The 21,904-nt window shown below is 45.3% G+C and overlaps 1 protein-coding gene across 1 annotated transcript in view; it reads left to right on the top strand.

The window, feature by feature from the left end:
- The first annotated feature begins 406 nt into the window (after positions 1-406).
- LOC147456592 (putative plastid-lipid-associated protein 13, chloroplastic) overlaps positions 407-21,904 on the top strand; it is a 35,097-nt gene continuing 13,599 nt past the window's right edge. The window contains exons 1-2 of the mRNA XM_086515027.1: positions 407-716; positions 812-933. Of these exons, the coding sequence (XP_086371153.1) occupies positions 441-716; positions 812-933 (398 nt within the window). The 5' untranslated portion in view covers positions 407-440. The remainder of the gene's footprint in view (positions 717-811; positions 934-21,904) is intronic.

Below are 21,904 nucleotides of genomic sequence, written 5' to 3'. Positions count from 1 at the left end.
CCCCACCCCCCTTCTCTCTCTTCTCGGATAGATCTTTGAGGTCTCTTGGATAGTTTCCTAAGACATTAAAATCTTCTTCTTCTCGGAATCTTGGGTGTGTGTGTGTGGGTGTGCGAATGTGTTAACAAAGAGAGGAAAATGGTTTAAATTTTCTATCACCCAAGTGTGGTAGATTGGTTATGCCATTTCTCCCTTGAATGATAGGTCTTGAGTTCAACTCTCGTCGGATACATCTTTGATTGAGGTCTCTTAGGATAGTTTCCTACGACGTTAAACTTCTCTCTTCTTCTCTCTCTCTCTCTCTCTCTCTCTCCCCCGGTCACGCGCACTCGTATAATTAATTTACCTTTCCATCCGAGCATTGGAGCAGCAGCTGCCACGTGGGCGGCTCAATGTGCACCAAATTCAAGTGTTCTCATTTTGTGTGTGCCAAGGCAGTCATGGCAGCAACGTACCAAACTACGGCTCTAGACCAGATTGCAGTATGCCATCGCCGCCCACCGTCGCTCCCTGCATTTCACCTTCATCATCAGCAATGCCTCCCCATAACCACCAATGTCTCTATGGATGTCTGCTCACTAGCCGCAGGGAGACAACTAAGGAGAAGAAGCAGAGGGATATACTGCGTCGCTTCCTCCTCTTCGACTTCCACTTCCACTTCTATGTACGCTAAAGAGATGGAGCGTGTTGCTGCCAAAGAAGCCCTTCTCCTAGCGGTAACTTCCCTCTGGATGAGAGAGAGAGAGAGAGAGAGAGAGAGAGAGAGAGAGAGAGAGAGAGAGAGAGAGTGAGTTGGCTGTCCATGGTCCAGATTCAAGATGCTGGGGGAGACAATGTCCTCAGCCCATCGACAGCTAATGCTACTGCTCGGATTGATGTCAATGAGAGGATTGTCAGTTTAGAGCGCCTTAATCCAACACCTCGGCCAACAACGTAAGCAGAAGGGAGGCATATGACTCTCTGCTAGGCCTCTTATCTTTTATTTCTCTCACTGTACATCCTATTCTATTGTTGCATTAAACTGTGACAGTTCTTTCTCGGCGTTGAGAATTTTACTCTTAAAATGCTAGGTGCACCTGTCATAAGGTTTCTAAGAATGCTAAGTATATGATTGCGTGACCATAGAGTTCGGTGTCCTCAAGAAGGTCAATTGCTTTACTCAATTCATCCTTAGTTGCTAGTTGGAGCATCCAACTTGGCACATGAGGTGAATATTTTTACCTGCTGAGGCTGTAGTTTATGGAGCATTTGCCAACCGTATCCAGAATAGTGTCACCTTCATAGTGGTGAAGCCATAAAAAGAAGGAACGTCTATGTCTGGGGTAGACATGTGGTGACTTACCAACATGACATAAGAAAGCGATTAAGAAGTTGTCAACTTTATCCAGAAGTATTTTATCCCCTTAGTGATGATGTATGCATCAAAACAAAAAGAAACCAAGGGACTTGTTCTAAGCAAAGTGTTTAGGACTTACCAACATGGCCTTTGTGATAGTGAATGGAAGCTTTTGGGAAAATCAATGTGTGAATAATGCCACCTAAGTGTGATCAAAATAATCTTTTATATTTTTGTGAGTAGTTTAGCCTCTCTTATAATTTGTAAGTTCATACTTTTTTGACCTTATGAAGGTATATATAATCTTTTGAATGTACCTGTTGTCAAATTACCTATACCTTCAAAGTACAATGCTTATGTAGAATTAAGTCTTCTATTTTAATCTCTAATTTAGATAGGTGGATCCAAAAGTGAGATATTCAGGTTAGGCCATCAGAAGTCACACTTACACCTAGATAACCCTAAAAGGCACGTGTGACTTGGAAAACACTAGCATATCCGGGTCAAAGTCTTCCATAGAAAGGAGCAATGCTTTGGAGTATATGCCAGATCCAGGAGAAAAGACAGTCACCATATCATAGATTTCTCAATATGTATATGTGGGTTGAGTGCTTGAAATTCTTTCATCTCTTTATAGGAATCTCAAATTACTTTTCTAAATCCATCTTGTTCACCATCAGGTGTCATCATTCTAGAGCCAAAGGGCTCTAATCTAGGGAGTGCATTGCAAGAATTGCATGCATTGTGAGCCTACATTCGCAACAACATCTCTTGCAACGAGGAGGATTCATCTGCAACTTCTATCAGATCGATGAACAGTAAGAGAACCAATTTAGAGATTTTGGACTTGTTAAAGTTTTATATCTTAAAACATAAGTCTTAGCAGGAGCAGTATTTGCTATTTGTGGAGTTTGCAACAATAACACTATTCATACGTCGACAGGGAAGGCACCATTTGAGATTGTCAAGGGTGACAAAAAGGTTCCCTCTATTATGTGCACCAAGGACAAGATCTTTCAAGTAGATCACTTTGTATAGGATCTGGAGACTGCCCATGCTAAGGTTAAGGAGGCTTTGCGGAAGTTTCAATAATGATACAAGAAGGTAGCAGACAAGCATCATCGTGACTTGTAGTTGAAGGAAGGGGATTGGGTGACAAAATGGTTCCTCCTATTATGTGCACCAAGAACAAGATCTTTTAGGTAGATCGCTTTGTATAAAATTCGGAGACTGTCCATGCTAAGGTTAAGGAGGCTTTGCGGAAGTTTCAAAAATGATTGTCACGTGCACATCTAACCCTATGTGCATGTGGACAAGCTACTTCAAGTCTAGGGTTCGTGTCGTCTTAGGAAGTGTTCTCTGGTGTCACAAACTGCTGACGTGTCAAAGCCCTGAAGAAGGGAGCCAACTTGCAGATGTGGGCCAAGGGGCTCAAACCCTAAGTGAAGAGTCAGAGCAGCAGGAAATAAAGCAGGGCTCTCTCTCTCACACACACACACACAAGAACTTGCGAAGCAGGTCGATGATGTGGCCATAGTTACCCGGAACGCGGAACGGGAACGGCGACGGGATCCCCGCGGAACGGGGGAACGGCTAGGGGTCCGGAACAGGAACGGCGCGGAACGGGAGGTATAAAAAACACCCAAATAGTGCATTTTTTAGCTCCTTGTGTTTAAATACAAGGAGTATTAGAGTGCTTTGACTTTAATACTCACAAAAAACTCGTTTTGAAGACCATTCAACCTTGCTATGACTAGATGATGAGAGAGAGAGAGAGACTCGAGAGAGTGAGAGGGAGGGAGAGATTTGAAAGAGTGGGAGGGAGAGGAAGAGAGCTTGAAGGCCTAAAGCCTTGAGCCTTGAGAAAGAGAGTCTTGAGAGGGAGAGATCTTGAGAGTGTGAGAGGGAGAGAGCTTGAGCCTTGAGGATTAGCTTGTGGAGAGAAAGGGGGAGAGGGTGCATTTTATGAGTCCTTGAGGCCTTGCACACTTCAAAAAGAAGCCCAAACATTTACTTCAATTTTTTCAATTTTTGCCAAATTTGTTTGTAGCCATTGGCCGTTCTAAGGGAATTCCGGAACGTTCCAGGGCTTTCCGGAACGTTCTAGAACGGCCGTTCCGGTTTGCACTGGCCACCCGAAACGTCAGACGTTCCGGGACGTTTCGGAACGTTCGAGAAGGGAACTGCCCCCCGGAACGTCGGAACGGGGGCTAGGGGGTGTTCCCCGGTAACTATGGATGTGGCAGATTTCCGAAAATCACGTTGCTGATGACGTGGCAGAACTGTACGGATTTCCGCTTTTCACGCCGGCGGTGCTGACGTTGTAGGACTGTACGGATTTTCGTAAATTGCACTGGCAGCTTTTTGGCTTTGCTTTTGGACCAGATGCTTTTGAGTTTGAAGGCTTTTCACTGTAATTGCTTTTTAGGCCAAGGGCCTTTAAATATGAGGTTAGGGCTCATTTTCTGGCATGCTTCTTGGAGAAGGTGCAGAGTCTGGAGTTCCGGCTTGTACTGTGTTGATGCAATATAAAGAAATACCGAAAGGGGCGCTAAGGTTTGGGGCCAATACTCTCTGGGGTGGAATTCCGCCACTCCGTGTCACGTGTCGTCTCTCTCTTTCAGTTAGTTGTTATTGAAGTGCCAAAAGTCTGTTCAGTCTGTTCTTTTCTATTGGCACGTGGTGCTCGTCTTGTGACAGTGGTATCAGAGCATCAGGGCGTGTGCTTTTCTGAAAGCATACCGGTCCCACAAAAGAGCAGACAGAGCAAACCAAAGACTTCTGGAATTTATTCAAGGTATCTTTGCCCTCCACCTCGGACTTATTAGCCACTCCCACCCTTACTTCATCGCGCATCGGGCGCGCTCCCGTCTTCACCGCTCATGTCTTACAGGGTATAAGCCATAAAGATAACTTACAAGAGAAGGATCCGAGATTTGTTTCGAGGTATTGTTTTTCTCAGAGGCAGTGTCATGCAGATGTTGATAGCTACCAAGTAGCATACTCAAAGTACTTGGCAAGCTTTCAAGAAAATTTTTTGCCCGAAGTTATATGGTTTCTGACATCTTCCTTCGGAGTGCAACTTTTGGCAGAGTGGGGTATCTTGAAATGCTTGCCATGGAAACCCTAGCAGATTATAACTTGAAATTTCTTGACATCTCTCAATAGATGTCTCTTCACGAGCAGATGACCTTGGAGATCTAGTGGGATTGCTATCTTGGGACTACCATCGTCGCAAACGTAAACACTCTGTCCAAGAGCTGATGGACCATGTTGTGCTCGGTTACGACCTCATGGAAGGAACCTAACCCTAATTTTTGATGCAGGTTTCAGGATGGAAAGTCAGCCGACTTTTCAAGATCGGCTGATATCGAGATTGCTTTTTATGTTTGAATTTTGTTTGAGAATCTGTTTGAGAACTTGTTTGGTGATCCTGTTTGAAATTTGTTTGAAATGGATGGTATTTGTTTTGATCTTGTCTTGGTGCCGATTTGAATTGTTTGACTTTGGTTTTAATACTGGTTTCAATGATTGGTGATTTTACTCCCGTGTGGAGAAGTGACAAATACTGTTTTGGTATTGTTTGAACCTTGAAACGACTCAGGCCTATGCCTAAGGAGCGTTTTGTTGTATGTTGGAAAACCTCCGAACGACGCAGGCCGATGCTTGGGGAGTGTTTGGTTGTATGCTTGAACCTCCAAGCGACGCAGACCGCGGTCTGGGGAGCGTTTGGTTGTACAGTTCTCTGAGCTCATGGTCTGGACCTTTTTAGGTTATTTGCGAGGGGAGTGACGAGGTAGTCGTTGAGTAGCTTCATACCGTAGACCGTTTGTCTCGGGGGAGTGCTCAACGACGCTGTTTGTTGTGTCTTGTAACATGTATATGTGAGCATTTGTGTTGCATTGTGATGTGCCAACCGTTGAATATTCCTAATTGGATGAGATTGCTTGGGTATGTAATTTTAGTGCTTTGGTTCTACCACCCCACCCCCCCCACCCCTTTGTCTCTACCCTTTTTCGCAAGACTCGCTTGCTTATCTTCCTTTTTTAATAAGCTTTTATGCAAAGAAGAAGAATTTTTATAAAGCCAACCAGTATGACTTTCTAGAGGGTAAAAGCAAGAAAGTTCGAGAGTTTAAAGAAAGGGACAGTCAATTAAATTTGACACGTTTTTTGGATATCGAGATGCTTCGAAGGCTTTGGCCTTCATACAACAATTTGACATAGCTTTTTCTGGAAGGCGTTACGCACTCCAAGATTCGGAGGGCTACCTCTTACTTCAAGGGAAATGCTCGAACTTGGTGGTCCACGCTTCTATTGAACAAGACAGCGCCAGTTAAATGGTTGAAATTTAAAAGGCTTTTTATTTCTTCTTGGTTGACTTGGAAGTACGAACGCGACATACGAACTGCTTGGAATCATCTTCGGATGACCAAGAAGGATACATTGGACGCATATTGCGAGAGATTCTGGAGCTCTTTTCTACCAGCCTCTTCATTTAAGAAGATCTCGTTCAAAGAATAGATTGAGCGGTTTACCTTGGGACTTCCTACAGAGATCCGAGATCATTGCTTAGAGCAAAAGTCGCCTCTTGATTTAAGAAGATCTCGTTCAAAGAATAGATTGAGCGGTTTACCTTGGGACTTGCTACAGTGATTCGAGATCATTGCTTAGAGCAAAAGTCAAATTCCATTCAGGAACTGATGAGTCATGCGAAACGGGGTTTTGCCATTCACTCAGGCAGTTTGACCTACCCCAATTATGAAATCATGACGCAAAGGACCAAACAGACTTCGAACAATGAAAGTAGAAAGAGGAAGAGCAACCCAGAAAAGAAAGAAAAGGATGCACGACCCAAGCTTACTCTTCGAGAGAGAGCTCTCTACATCAAAGAGGGGAAGTGCTTTGGATGCAGGGAAACTGGGCACATCTCCGCGAAGTGCCCTGAAAAGGCACCGAACGAACATGACGACAAGGATGAAGACAGGCTTGAGGGTTCGAAAGCAGCTGAGGAACGTGGATGAAAAGGCAAGATGAAAGCAGAACTGATTCCAGATTGCATGTGTACTGACCCAAGCACGATTGACGAGAGTACAGAACTTTACCGAGCTTGGGGCAAAGTGAAAGACCAAGAAGCCCTGATTTTCTTTGATGGAGGAGCTAAGGCCAACTTCATTTCACCTGAATTGGTGGCGCGGCTCGAGATTACACCCGATCGGATGGGACCACTAGCAGAGGCAGTTCTAGCGGCACCCGACATAGATGTGGCCATTACACCTGTCATTGGCAAACTTCGGTTGCATTGTCAGGGGTATTCCGGGCACGAGGACATCTACATAATGCCCTTGGAAGGTTGTGATGTCCTCTTGGGAATTCCTTGGTACCATAAGAACAATGCTGTGGTCGACTATCGGGCGAGAAAAGCGACTTTGACTACAGAGAAGGGTCGAACTATTGTACTTGATGTAAAACTTAAGGGCAAGTCTTCCCTATTGTATCGGCTTCGGCCGTTTCAAAGTTAATGAAATCCAATCTGTTTGTTTACTCGATCTTTTTGAGAGAGTTGAATGATGAGAATAGGACAAATATGTCTGAACTTGATAAAGAACGCCAAGATTTTCTCCACACTTATGTCTATTGCTTTTCAGAGGGCCTGCCAAGCGAGTTACCATCCGCTCGTCCTGAGGATCATACCATTGATCTGATACCTGGAAGCACACCACCGAACCGGCCACCTTACCGTGTGAGCCGAGCCTAGAACGAAGAAATTATGAACCAAGTGAAAGACCTCTTGGGAAAGGGTCTTGTCCAGCCTAGTACTTCACCGTACTGCTCTCCATCTTGTTGGTTTTGAAGAAAGACGGATCTTGGAGAATGTGCATCGATTATAGAGCTCTCAACAAAATCACCATCAAGATCAGATTTCCGATTCCTAGGATCGGTGATATTCTTGACCGATTAACAGGGATCCTCGTGTTTTAGCAGGATCGATTTGAAGAGCGGAGATCATCAGTTCCGATCGCGCCGAGAGATGTCTACAAGACAGCTTTTTGGACAACTTTTGGGTTATTTGAGTTTTTGGTGATGCCTTTTGGCCTAACCAATACTCCTGCAACATTTTAACCAGATATTTTTCGAGAGTACAGACTATTTGTTGGCACTTTTGTTGACGACATCATTGTTTTCTCCAAGGATGAGGCAGAACATAGAGAACATCTGTTACCGGTCTTTCAGGCATTACGAGATCACAAGTTGGTGATTAATGCGAAGAAAAGTGAATTTTTCCTACCTTAGATACACTTTTTGGGACACATTGTCTCAGTAGCAGGAGTGCAGATGGACCTAGCCAAGATAGAGACTATCTACAGGCGGTTCATTAGAAAGTTTGCAGAGGTTGCTTCCCCTTTGCATATCTTGACACAGAAAGGAGTCCCTTTCTCGTGGGGACCCACAAAGGTGACTGCCTTTCAGACATCGAAAGAGAAATTGACTATAGGACCAGTTTTGACTTTGTCGGATTTGCAGAAGTCATTTGAAGTATATTGTGATGCTTGTGGTCGTAGTTTGGGTGCGGTCTTAATGCAAGAAGGCCATGTCATTGCCTACGAGAGCCGATTGTTCTCAAGGCCGGAATTGACAGCACATATTTATGAGAGAGCTTTTGGTGGTCGCTCTTACTCAGTGGTGGCATTACCTACTCGAAGCAGATTGTACTGTCTTCACAGACCATCAGAGTTTACGCTACTTCTTGTCACAGAAGCAGCTATCGGAAAAGCAGATGCGGGGGGCGAACATCTTGTCACAGTTTCACTTCCAGATTGTTCATGTGAAACCGGCCTGTTCAATCCAAAAAGGGCGGTAGACTTTACTTCAAACCTTGATTTAGCTTTCACCCATTATTAGTCGTCTATTTTACGTGTACTTTCAAGACACAACAAAGGGGAGAGGGATACAGGCTGCTAGATTGCACCTGTATGAGTAGACGGACACCAGATTGGCCCCTAACTTAGGCGCCCCTTTCGGTATTTCTTTATTGTTAAAAAGAGGAATAAACGCTGAGGTTCCCTACAAGCTGCCCCGCACAAACTCGGCTGAATTTCCACTGTTCCAGCCCGATTTCGGCAGCATAACTGTACTAGAACCCTTCACGGTCAGTATTCCCACGCATTGGCCGACTTTCCCGACGCATACGGGCACTTTGCAAAACCTGGCGAGAATCTGCAGCACGCTGAATTCTCTGTTTGCAGCCCTGAAAATGCGCCAGATCACCTGTACAGTGGTCCCCTTGCGTCCCCGAACCTCCTGGGGGTATTAGGGTCCGTTTAGGGCCAAAACCCTAATCCTGCAAAAATACACAGCAGGCTGTAATTTACTGTTTCGGGCTCCGTTTCGCGTGCCGGTCGCATCCTTAGCAAGTCCTCGAGCTCCCGCACCTGTAGGGCTACTTGCCCTTTGAATCGGACGAGATTTCGAGCGTGAAACCTCTCCGAATTCACCTGTACTTGCGGGGGGATTAGCCGCTAGCTAATCCAGTACCTGTGCAAGAGGCTCTTGCCTCGGCAATCGCGCATGAACCCACACAACTGTACATTGGTCAAATGAAAAGCCCACTAGAGGGGCATAACATACTGCCAAAGGGGAGAGAGAGGGCAGTGCGTAGCGTGCAGGGCATCACTCCTGGCACCGCACTGTACATAGGAGGGAAAGCAAGCACTCCATAGCTCTTAACCTGTGACAAAAGCTGCAAATGAGCCTCTCCCAGCTTAAAATTCAGCGCCAACTCTCTCTTGCATTAGAAACTGCACCAAAATGTGCCACGCGGTCCCCTTGCGTCCCCGAACCTCCTGGGGGTATTAGGGTCCGTTTAGGGCCAAAACCCTAATCCTGCAAAAATACACAGCAGGCTGTAATTTACTGTTTCGGGCTCCGTTTCGCGTGCCGGTCGCATCCTTAGCAAGTCCTCGAGCTCCCGCAACTGTAGGGCTACTTACCCTTTGAATCGGACGAGATTTCGAGCGTGAAACCTCTCTGAATTCACCTGTACCTGCGGGGGGATTAGCCGCTAGCTAATCCAGTACCTGTGCAAGAGGCTCTTGCCTCGGCAATCGCGCATGAACCCACACAACTGTACATTGGTCAAATGAAAAGCCCACTAGAGGGGCATAACATACTGCCAAAGGGGAGAGAGAGGGCAGTGCGTAGCGTGCAGGGCATCACTCCTGGCACCGCACTGTACATAGGAGGGAAAGCAAGCACTCCATAGCTCTTAACCTGTGACAAAAGCTGCAAATGAGCCTCTCCCAGCTTAAAATTCAGCGCCAACTCTCTCTTGCATTAGAAACTGCACCAAAATGTGCCACTTGGCACATTTTTAAGCATTTTCCCGTTTCGGGGTTGCTGTCTAAAAATATCCCAACCGGTTGCCCAGTTGACTTCACGGAAGAGTAAGAAAATGTTCCCCTTGTCATTCCGAAGGTAATGACGTCAACACATTTTCAGGTCCCAAAATAGCAGTTCCCTAAATTTTAGGAGATGTTGCCATTGTATCTCTCTAGGTTATCCGACCCTCTTTGTACACTGTGGCCACATCCAGAACTGAAATGTAGCCTCTGTAGCAAAGGATTCCACTTTGGCTAGTCAATGACCCCACTTGGCTAATCATAGTCCTTGTCCAACCTTAGTGCTCTCTTGCCCTTAGGCCTGGACTCCCTTTGGACAGTTCCACACTAGCTATGCAATGCAGGGCAGTTAGATTTCCCGAGGGGTGTTTCCAAAAAGTGAAAGTAAATAGATAATAAGAAAGAAATCAACAAAAAGGATAGATAGTAGTCACACGCTGGTGACATACCCCCCTCTTGAAATCTCAAACGTCCTCGTTTGCATCTATGTCGTACATGCTCCTAGTCAACACTGATGTATTCAACACCTGTCGACACATATACGACACATACATGCTCATTGTCAACCCTGGTGTATTCAACACCTCGTCGACTCATGTATTGCTTGCGTGTGAAGCTGTCCCAATGACATAGTGGTAGCTTCGCACTCTGCCATTGCTTTGAGTCACTGACTTTCCAATGACAAAATGGTAGCTGCACATTTTGCCACTGTCTTATAGTACACGTTGGATCCCGTAACACTTTCGAGCATACCCAAACCGACAGTTTAAGAATGCAGTTACACATATACTCTTCAATAGAAGCAATCACTGTATCCTTGACAAACTGACAAGAAATACTCACTTCTATAACACTAACCAAACTTTTGGACATTCCATAAGAGCAATTGCCAAACTGACAATCTGTACAGCTCTAACATTCATGTAACAGGTATTTCATTTGAGCTCACTTTAAATACCATGTATATCATTTGTTTCAGAAGCCATTGTCACACTGACAATCCATGTAGCTCTGAAACTCAAGGGGTCAAGGTAGGTTGCAAATCGAAGTCTTCCAGGTAAAGTGATAACACAGTTGGTGACTCTGCAAGTTCACCTTCTTCCATCCACTTAGCATCCATTGGTGGATAGTTTCTGAACTTTACCAAGTAACGCCTAGCAACCTTGCCTTTCACTTTCCTTTCTTTGTGTGCCAAAATCTGTTCCGGGACCAAGATCTCGTCAAGTTCCTCGACTTCCGGCTGATCTTCAGCTGGCATATCTTCTGGCACATCACCCACATAGGGTCTGAGAAGACTCACATGAAACGCATCGTGAATCTTCTAACTGTCAGGCAATTTCAGCCTATATGCAACATCACTGATTATGTCGCATACTTGAAAAGGCCCATAGTAACGCATGCTGAGCTTTGGAAACAGTCTTTCCTTGCCCTTCATCTTCTTTAACCTTGCCTTTTCAAAGCGTAAAAGTACCCAATCACCAAGTGAATATACCACTTCACGACGGTGACGATCAGCTGCTTTCTTTTGTTTTGCCTGAGTCCTTTCTAAGGCCACTTTGACCTTCTTGTACATTTCATCCATGTCCTGAACATACTTATCTGCTTCAAATATCTCGTCCTTTGTATGCAGTATGGGAGGAACTTTCTTGCCACCTTCAACTATCTCAAAAGGTGCCTTGCCAGTTGATGAATGCACTGTATTATTGTATGCATACTCCACCAATGGCAAATACTGCTCCCACTTTCCTTTATGCTCTGACACATAGCACTTCAGCAGATCTAGAACAGTAGAATTTGCCTCTTCTGACTGCCCATCTGTTTGAGGATGAAATGACGAAGAGAATTTGAGCGTCGTGCCCATATTCTCAAACAAGCCTCTCCAGAACAAACTTGTCATGCGTGGATGACGGTCGCTAACAATCGACTGTGGCATGCCATGATACTTGAAAATATTGCTCATAAACAAGCGTGCCATCTGATCTGGCTTTATCTTCTTCCTGACAGGAATAAAATGAGCCTGTTTGCTGAATTTGCAAATAATGGTCCAAATACCATCGTTTCTTGTCTGCGTTCCCGGAAGATCAAAGATAAAATCCATAGCAATACTTTCCCATGGTTTATCTGGAATAGGTAGTGGTTGCAATAACCCTGGTGCCTTTTGCCTGTCAAACTTGACCTTTTGGCATATTAGGCATTCTCGCACAAAGGCATCCACATCCCTTCTCAATGTAGGCCAATAGAAGAATGTCTCAACCGCTTTAACTGTAGCATCGATACCACGATGCCCTGCATACGGTGGGACATGACTCTCTTCCATAACTTTGCGTGGCAATGGCTTTGTGACACACAATCTGCCATGCATCATCATGAACCCATCTTTGAGAAGATAGTGTTCATGACGTTGTCCATCCATTAGTTGCTCGAAGACCCTTGCAAAATCTTCATCATTTGCATACTGTTCTCTCATATCATCAAGTTCATGATGATAAGGAATCGACACAGCTGAAATTTGTGGCTTCCTTGACAAGGCATCAGCCACAACGTTCTTCTTGCCTTCCACATGCACAATCTGAAAATGGAACATGGACAAGATATTTGCCCATCGCATATGCTTCTTAGATAACTTTGTCTGTGTCAAGAAGTATCGCAAGGTCTGATGGTCCGTTTGGACAGCAAAGTCTGCACCTAGCAGGTAGTGTTTCCAACTTAAGAGCGCATGAATCACAGCCAGTAACTCTTTCTCATAGACCTGCATGGTCATCTCTCGCCCTTGCAAAATTCTGCTCTCATAGGCTACTACCCTGCCATCTTGCATTAGCACTGCACCAATGCTACTACCGCAGGCATCACATTGGACCACAAATGACTTCCTAAGATCTGGCAACACAATGACTGGATCTGAAGTCATCTTTTCCTTTAAGAGATTAAAAGCTGAAATCTCTTTCTGTGTCCATCTGAAGGTGACTGCCTTCTTTTGAAGAGCATGTAAAGGTGAAGCAATCTCAACGAAATTTCGGATAAACCTTCTGTAATAGGAGCATAGTCCCAAAAAGCTTCGGACATCATGCACCGTCTTCAAATTTGGCCATGACTTGATCGCTTCAACTTTTGCAGGATCCATTCTGACACCATCCTTTGAGACAATGTGTCCCAGAAAGTGAATCTCTTCCAGAAAAAACTCACTTTTCTTTGCATTGATGTGCAACCTATGACTGCGTAGCTCTTTGAACACAATGGCCAAGTGATGCCTATGCTCCTCTTCATTCTTTGAGTAGACTATCATGTCATCAAAGAATGTACCAACAAACTGCTGGTGTGGATGGAAAATTCTGTCCATCATCCTATTGAACGTAGCAGGAGCATTTGTGAGACCAAAGGGCATCACTAAAAATTCGTAAAGGCCAAACGTTGTTCTAAAAGCAGTCTTGTGCACATCCTCTGATCTAATGCGGATTTGATGGTACCCACTCTTTAGATCTATCCTGCTAAACATAGCTGCTCCTTCTAATTTGTCCATAATATCATCAATTCTAGGTATAGGGAACCTATTCTTGATGGTATTCTTGTTCAGTGCACGGTAGTCGATGCACATACGCCATGAGCCATCCTTTTTCTGCACCAACAACACTGGAGAATCGAATGGAGATGAACTGGGCTGAATCAGCCCCTTTTCTAACAACTCCCGTACTTGGCCCATTATCTCTTTCTGCTGAGCCGCACTAACCCTGTACGGAGGCTTATTTGGTGGGCTACTGCCTGGCACCAAATCTATCGCATGGTCCTCGGGTCTCTCTGGCGGTAATTGAGACGGTAATGAATTGGAAAAACAGTCACTGTACTGTTGTAAAAACATTGACCTTTCTTTATCTAGCACAGATAAATTTGATTCATCACAATCTGACACTTCACGTGAAAAAACCAAGTACGCAGAAAGATGCTTTTTCATTACAGAAGTAATAGCAGAAGCTGATACAGTAGGAATAGACTCCCCTTTAAGCTTTACATCCAGAATGTGAGTCTTTCCCCTGCTCTGTACAGTGATCTTTTTGTTGTAGGCATCCATGATTCCCTGTACACGAAACAACCAAGGAATACCTAACAACACATCACATCCGTCCAGTGGCATGATGTAAAATTCTTCAGCATCTACATAGGACTGGATATGTAGACGCAACTTTCCAATGATGGGTGTCACAGCCTCTGTATGGCCAGGACATGCCAAACCTGCCTCTGCTGTATACCCCATCTCTTCAGGTCTGATTCCCAACTTTGAAGCCAATTCTGGGGAAATGAAGTTGGCTTTGGCACCTGGATCAAAGAAGATAAGCACTGTTTGATCCCTGACCTTTCCCCATGCTCTGCAAAGCTCACTTGCATCTGAATTTGGCTTGTCGCCCACCATATCTGGCACTAGACCAGCCATGGGCTTCTTTCCTTTCTTGTCTTCCTTGTCATCAGAATCAGCTGGCCTTTTCTTTGTAGGACAATTGTAAGCAATGTGGCCAGGCTGCTCACATATAAAGCATTTGTTCTCTGTCCTCAGGACCTTCTTTTGCTCTTCTAACTTGCGAGGAAAACGTCTTTTCCATTTCTTTGCTGGTCCTTTTTCTGATTCAGCCGTAGCTTTATCTTTCCCTGCGTTGGCTGACTCGTGAGTCCCTTTAGGAGCCTCATTGGGAACGTGCTTCTTGGCTGAATTTTTCTTGCCTGATCCTGCCTTGACGCCAGTGTTAAATTCACAATCTTCTCCCTTGAGCAAACCATTGCCAGTGTTTGCTACTTCAATGAGCTGCGTCAAAGTAGTGACTTTTGTCTTCGTGCAGTATTTTCTCAATCCTTTAGGTAGGCCACAACAGTATTTTTCAATCTGTTCTGTCAATGGCACAAACCTATAGGAAGTTACTGGAAGTAGAGCTTTCGAAAACTTCCGATTGTAATCATCCAGATTTCTGCAAGTGGCAGCATTTAGCTGGTGCCATTCTGTCATGACATCTGCTTCAAAGTCATCAGATAACCATGCTGCTGCAAAAATCTGCTTGAAGTAAATCCATGTGGACGGAGCTTGCCCTTGAAGCAATAAAGTTGTCCACCATTGTCCCGCATTCCTTGTCAAGAAAGTGGCTGCCTTGCGGACCTTTGAAGCCTCTGTAAAGTTTCCCCCTGCATAGGCCTTGTCAAACTGCTGGAGGAATGAAAGAGCCTTCTTCCTGTCATCAAACCCTGTAAAGGTCGTGAATGACACACCTTTGCCACCTTCTTTGTATGGAGTTGGCCTCTCCAACGGCGTTAAATTGTCATATGGAAGTGACTGAAACATGGGAACACTATTAGGGTTCATTTGTGTTCCTTGGCTGCTATTAACTTGACCTCGAAACGCCATATTTGGCTGCTGATTTGTAATTCCAGCCATACCAAAATTTGCCTGTGGCATCCCAAATTGGCCGTGAGTGCTCTGAAACCCTGGTTGCATACCCATGACACTGTACATGGGGTTAGGCATCATCGTTTGAGTACTCCCGAACACTGTTCCTGGCGTGTAAAACTGATTTCCAGGTGCATGACCAACCATGCTCTGGAATACGGATCCACCTCCAAAATAGCCAGGGTGTACTGAAGGTGGTGGGAAGACCTGTTGCATAGCCTGTAGGTTGCTTCCCTGCCCATTAGAACCAGCTATAGGCTGCTGAAAGGTGGCGGGCTGAATTGGTACAGCTTGAAAAACTGGCATTTGAGCCACCTGTTCTTGCACCTTAGGCATAGGTTGTGGAGACTGCATGTTCTCCGTCAAGTGTACAGGTGTTTCCATTGACTGTGCGGTATGAATCACCTGTGCTCGAGCCTTAACAGGCTTTTGAATATGATCCAGTGACCCAACTTGCTGAGACGGAACAGGAGGTTGCAAAAAGGCTAAAAACCTCGGGTTCTGCATTACTTGTGTGAACATAGCCACAGCAGTAGCCAACTGGGTCCTGAATATATCATCATCCGTCTGTGGTGGTCTTGAGGACTCACCCACTTCATGCGTCTGTTGACCCTGTGAAGAGGAAACCTCTTCAGTCACATCATCTGGTCTGTCAGCCATAATTGCAATTCCCTGTGTTTGGTCTATGATCCCCTGTGTCTTCAAGCCCAAAACTGACCAAGGCTCACTTCTATGGGAAAAAGTGATTTAATCCCGTCGATGGAACCATCAAACCGGCTTGTTCAATCCAAAAAGGGCGGTAGACTTTACTTCAAACCTTGATTTAGCTTTCACCCATTATTAGTCGTCTATTTTACGTGTACTTTCAAGACACAACAAAGGGGAGAGGGATACAGGCTGCTAGATTGCACCTGTATGAGTAGACGGACACCAGATTGGCCCCTAACTTAGGCGCCCCTTTCGGTATTTCTTTATTGTTAAAAAGAGGAATAAACGCTGAGGTTCCCTACAAGCTGCCCCGCACAAACTTGGCTGAATTTCCACTGTTCCAGCCCGATTTCGGCAGCATAACTGTACTAGAACCCTTCACGGTTAGTATTCCCACGCATTGGCCGACTTTCCCGACGCATACGGGCACTTTGCAAAACCTGGAGAGAATCTGCAGCACGCTGAATTCTCTGTTTGCAGCCCTGAAAATGCGCCAGATCACCTGTACAGCGGTCCCCTTGCGTCCTCGAACCTCCTGGGGGTATTAGGGTCCGTTTAGGGCCAAAACCCTAATCCTGCAAAAATACACAGCAGGCTGTAATTTACTGTTTCGGGCTCCGTTTCGCGTGCCGGTCGCATCCTTAGCAAGTCCTCGAGCTCCCGCACCTGTAGGGCTACTTGCCCTTTGAATCGGACGAGATTTCGAGCGTGAAACCTCTCCGAATTCACCTGTACTTGCGGGGGGATTAGCCGCTAGCTAATCCAGTACCTGTGCAAGAGGCTCTTGCCTCGGCAATCGCGCATGAAGCCACACAACTGTACATTGGTCAAATGAAAAGCCCACTAGAGGGGCATAACATACTGCCAAAGGGGAGAGAGAGGGCAGTGCGTAGCGTGCAGGGCATCACTCCCGGCACCGCACTGTACATAGGAGGGAAAGCAAGCACTCCATAGCTCTTAACCTGTGACAAAAGCTGCAAATGAGCCTCTCCCAGCTTAAAATTCAGCGCCAACTCTCTCTTGCATTAGAAATTGCACCAAAATGTGCCACTTCGCACATTTTTAAGCATTTTCCCATTTCGGGGTTGCCGTCTAAAAATATCCCAACCGATTGCCCAGTTGACTTCACGGCAGAGTAAGAAAATGTTCCCCTTGTCATTCCGAAGGTAATGATGTCAACACATTTTCAGGTCCCAAAATAGCAGTTCCCTAAATTTTAGGAGATGCTGCCATTGTATCTTTCTAGGTCATCCGACCCTCTTTGTACACTGTGGCCACATTCGGCCTGGACTCCCTCTGGACAGTTCCACACTAGCTATGCAATGCAGGGCAGTTAGATTTCCCGAGGGGTGTTTCCAAAAAGTGAAAGTAAATAGATAATAAGAAAGAAATCAACAAAAAGGATAGATAGTAGTCACACGTTGGTGACATCATGTGCAGGGATAGAAGAATTTGGTGGCAGATGCTTTGTCCCGGAAGCTGTTGGTTCTGACTATTTCCGTGATACATCCTAGGAGCTTCGAGGATATGGTCGATCAGTATGCCACAGATACAGATTTTGCAGATATTTTCACTCAGACACGCAATGGAGAGATAATAGCGGGATATTCCATTCGGGATGGCTACTTGATGAGGAAAACGATGCTGTGCATTACACAGCCGTTGAGGGAAAAGGTTATGATCGAATGTCAGTGTCCACCTCTTACGGGTCACCGCGGCATAGCTACCACCTTGAGAGGTGTGGGAGATACTTCTTTTGGCCGAGACTTAAGAAGGACGTGGACGATTTTGTACGCAGTTGCTTGGTATGCCAGAAGGTCAAGTTTGACAGGCATAAAGCATAGGGATTGTTATAGTCTTTACCCATATCCACCTGCCCCTGGGAAAGTATTGCAATGGATTTCTTTTTTGATCTCCCGAGAACACAGAGTGGCCACGATGGTATCTGGACTGTTATTGACAGATTTAGCAAGCAAGCTGATTTCATTCCAGTAAAGGAAACAGTCATGCTGGATCACTTAGCGAGACTGTTTGTGGCCCAGATCTTCAGATTACGTGGCATGCCTGAGACGATTGTCTCCGATAGGGACCCCAGATTCACGAGTTTGTTTTGGAAGGCTATTTGGGAGAACATTGGCACACGGTTGCAGTTGTCGTCATCTTTCCACCCGCAGACTAACGGGCAATCAGACATTGTCAATTCAGTGGTACTAGATTTATTGAAGTCTTATATCTCAGATTAGAAGACTCAATGGGAAAAGTATTTACCTTTGGTGGAATTTGCCTACAATAACACGATACACTCTTCGACTGGGAAGGCGCCATTTGAGATTATTGAAGGTGCTACGAAGGTTCCACCCTTCCTAAGCACGAAAGATAAGATCTTTGAAGTCGATGAGTACACGCGTGACACGGCTTTTGCCAAGGTTCGCGAGGCTTTGCAGAAATCTCAAGAAAGACAAAAAAAAGGCAGGAGATCGCCATTGTCGTGATTTGAAATTGAAGGAGAACGATTGGGTGCTCTTATGTTTTGAGAAGGCACGCGTAAAGAAGAAAAAGGGAAAGGAGAAGCTTTTTCTAAAGCTTAGTATGCGATACTACGGACCTTTCCAGATTTCCGAAAAGATAAATGATGTCTCCTTTAGACTGGAGCTCTGGGTTGCATGATTCGTTATTCGACGTTCGTTTTATTCGTGAATAATGGTTGATTAATACGTTCTAAAGTTTTATTCGTGCGTATTATTCGCTGCCATGTCAGCTTTTTTCAAAAAAACGTTTTATTGCTTACATTCGATCGATAAACTATCGATTGATACTTGGAGAATTCACAATGCTTTTCATGTGAGTCTCTTGAAGCCTTTTAAAGGTGATGTGCCCGAAGATGGGGAGCCTGATGAGCAACCCAAAGTGGAAGAAAACGAGGAGATCCTTGTTCCAGAACAGATATTGGCACGTAAAGACAGAAAGATTAAGGGTAAAGTGATAAGGCGGTTCTTGGTTAAATTCAAGAACTATCCTACATTGGATGCGAAGTGGATGGAGGAGGAGGACCTAGCAGATACTCCTCAGATTGTGAATCTTTACCTTGAAGCATTTGGATTAGCATAGTCTATTCTAAATGGAACCCCGAACTCAGCTTGGGCAGAATTTGGTGTAGCGGGTATGCACAAGAGGGGAGTTGCTCCGCTCCTTTGTCAACAGATTGCCTCGATTTCTGATATTAAAGTCACTGATGTCTCTTTGAGTTTCAAGGATACTGTGAGCTGACAATATTCTGCTGTATGACTTTATGAACTGGAATTCCCGATAATATAATACTGATATGTTCTTGACTTGTTTAAGTGAAACCGGCCCGTGGGGCGGTAGGCTTTGGCTTTCACCTGAAATTCTTTACTTTAGACACACACAAAGAGAACATGCAACGGAAACCTGTGAGACGGGAATTAACACTTAAGCACACACACGGCTCGGAAGCTAGAATGCTCCGAGCAGACGCCGACAACGTGTAGGCCCCAAAATTGGCGCCCCTTTCGGTATTACTTTATACTTTGAGAGGGTAAATTACAAAGTAGAGTCCTGGGAATCCTTTACCTGTATCCAGCTAGATACCACCTGTTTTGGCCAAATTTCGGTAGCATAACAGCCCCAAAACTTGCGCAAAACGGATTCCCCAGCTGGAACTCACTTCCATTGGCATAAACCCTTTGATTCCTGCCCAAACAGAGTAAATTCAGCACGCTGTATTTACTGGTTTTTGCCCTGTTTTCAGCGCTAAACAGTCCCCGAACTGTCCTCTGCCAGTGGGGCACTGTTCCCAATGGTTCTGGCGACCGTATGGCTGAAAAACAGTCGATTTACAGCACATACACATCACTGAAACCGCACGTGTAACGGTGAGGCTATGACCCTCACGGGTGCCTGCTTTGGAGTAGCAACTAGCTACCCCTGTTCCTGCTCAAGGAGGCTCTTGCCTCAGCACAAAAGCATGAAACCACACAGCTGTACATCAGTCAAATGAAGAGCCCTCTTGTGGGGCATCACATAAATGCACGTAGGGGAGAGAGAGAGCAGTGTGTAGTGTGCAGGGCATCACTCCTAGCACCACACTGTACATTGAGTGGAAAGAAAGCACTCCATAGCTCTTAACCTATGACAGGTGCAAAATGAGGCCTCTCCTAGCTTAAAATGAGGCGCCACTTCTTGATGCAAGAGGAAAGTGCACAGCAATGTGCCACTTGACACGTTTACAGGCATTTTCCCGTTTCGGGGTTGCCGCTTAAAAATCTCCCGATTGGTTGCCCAATTGACTTCGCAGCAGAGTTGTAAAATGTTCCCCTTGTCATTCCAAAGGTAATGACGCGAACACATTTCACCGTCTCATCTATCCAAAAGTCTTGATGCACCTAGATTCCTGTGTGGCCATCTCATTCCGTTGGAACTCTTGATGCGCTCAGCATAGTATCGAGTCATCTCATTCATATATGGGAGTCTTGATGCACTAGAATTATTCAACATGCGTCATCATCCATTCATTCAAATTCATCATTCTTATCTTGAATCGATGGATCCATTCTTGAGCTTCCGTCGCTCCCGATCTCACCATCTCATCCTCGATTTCACCTACAAACAAGCAAGGAGATGTCTCACCTCGTTGCAAGAGAGTGGAAGTCTAGCTCCATGCTTCCCAATCCATACGGATGCCAGTTCCTCGCTCCTTATTTCGGTTATCTGTCACAACCAACCAGATTGTCAGTACATCAGTATTCCTTTCAGTGACCTTTCCAGTATCTAGTTCATCTTCTGGTCAACAATTCTGTTCAGCTCTTTCTATGAGTAAAGCTTCCACTTTTTTGTCCTTTCAGCTTTCCACCCCGTCCTGAGAGGAGACCCAACGGCATCACGCCATCTCGAGTGAATCTCATCAATCGGGTAATTCTTCAGGTGTTTCGCAAATTTCGGGTTTCTGGGGTACTTGTAAGGTGCTGCGGAAGTGAATCTTGAACTTTGCTCAAGATGAGTGTTCGGAACTCTGCTCAAGGGTTCCTTTAACTTACAGAAGGGAGAGCCTTCCGATCCTTTAGCGAGAGAGTGCAATGGACACAAACAAAGTGATGAACACTGTGAATGAAGGTGCATGAGACTGAGAGAGAGAGAGAGAAGATTACGACACCAGAATGTTGTCAAACCCTCCTCTGAAGGCCCCACTCTCTATGGTGAGAGCGGTCTACTATTGATTGCACAAATCTCTACAATGCTTGGACTTGCCGACGATGATGAGGATGACGACGAGACGGGCTGAAATCTGAAAACGCTAAGGGCTAATATCTGCAAATCTTTATCTGCTGAATTTAGACTCTATGTCGGTGACGATGTTGCGGTGACGATGCAACGACAATGTGCTGAAAACGCAGATGCTGAAATCTCCGTTTTCCGGGCTGAAATTGCAAACTACGCTGGATCTGACCGTGCGGCAAGGATCTGTTGCGGGATGGTAAAATCTGCGAGGTTTGGGGGTTCTATTGCGTTGTCTTGATGCTGAAAACTGAAAACGCTGGTGCTACTGCTGATTCTGTCGCGATGGAATTGCAAAACGCCGAGGCTGATCTGCAAACCAAAAATGTTAGGGCTGAAAGCTGTCCTTGCTGAGGAAATCTGTTAACGCTAGGGCTGATCTGCTGTCGTTGTGGAGTCTGCTAACGCTAGGGCTGATCTTCTGTGTCTTGTTGTCGCCAAGGCTGATCTGCCATGCAAAAACGCCAAGGTTGGTTTGTGGATGGAAAACGCTAGGTCCTTGCTGTGATGCAAAAATGCTAGGCCTGTTGGGGGTCCTGCTGAGAAGTTGCCTGTTGAACCGAAGTTGCTGTTGCCTCTTCTGCCCAAAAGTGCTAGCGCTAGGTTTCTATATGTTTTGCTTAAAAAAAATTGCCCTACCTAGTTTCCAACAAAAGTCACGTAAAAATAATAAGTGAAAATTGGCTAAAATAGGGAAAATAGGTCTATGCACTGTAAAAATGCTCCTGATGGTTTCTGACTGAAATCT

This window comes from Adiantum capillus-veneris, chromosome 6, assembly GCF_014529385.1.
Source record: "Adiantum capillus-veneris isolate H3 chromosome 6, ASM1452938v2, whole genome shotgun sequence".
Lineage (NCBI taxonomy): Eukaryota > Viridiplantae > Streptophyta > Polypodiopsida > Polypodiales > Pteridaceae > Adiantum > Adiantum capillus-veneris.
The sequence above is the reverse complement of the archived record's forward strand: the minus strand, read 5'-3'. Positions and strand labels throughout refer to the sequence as shown.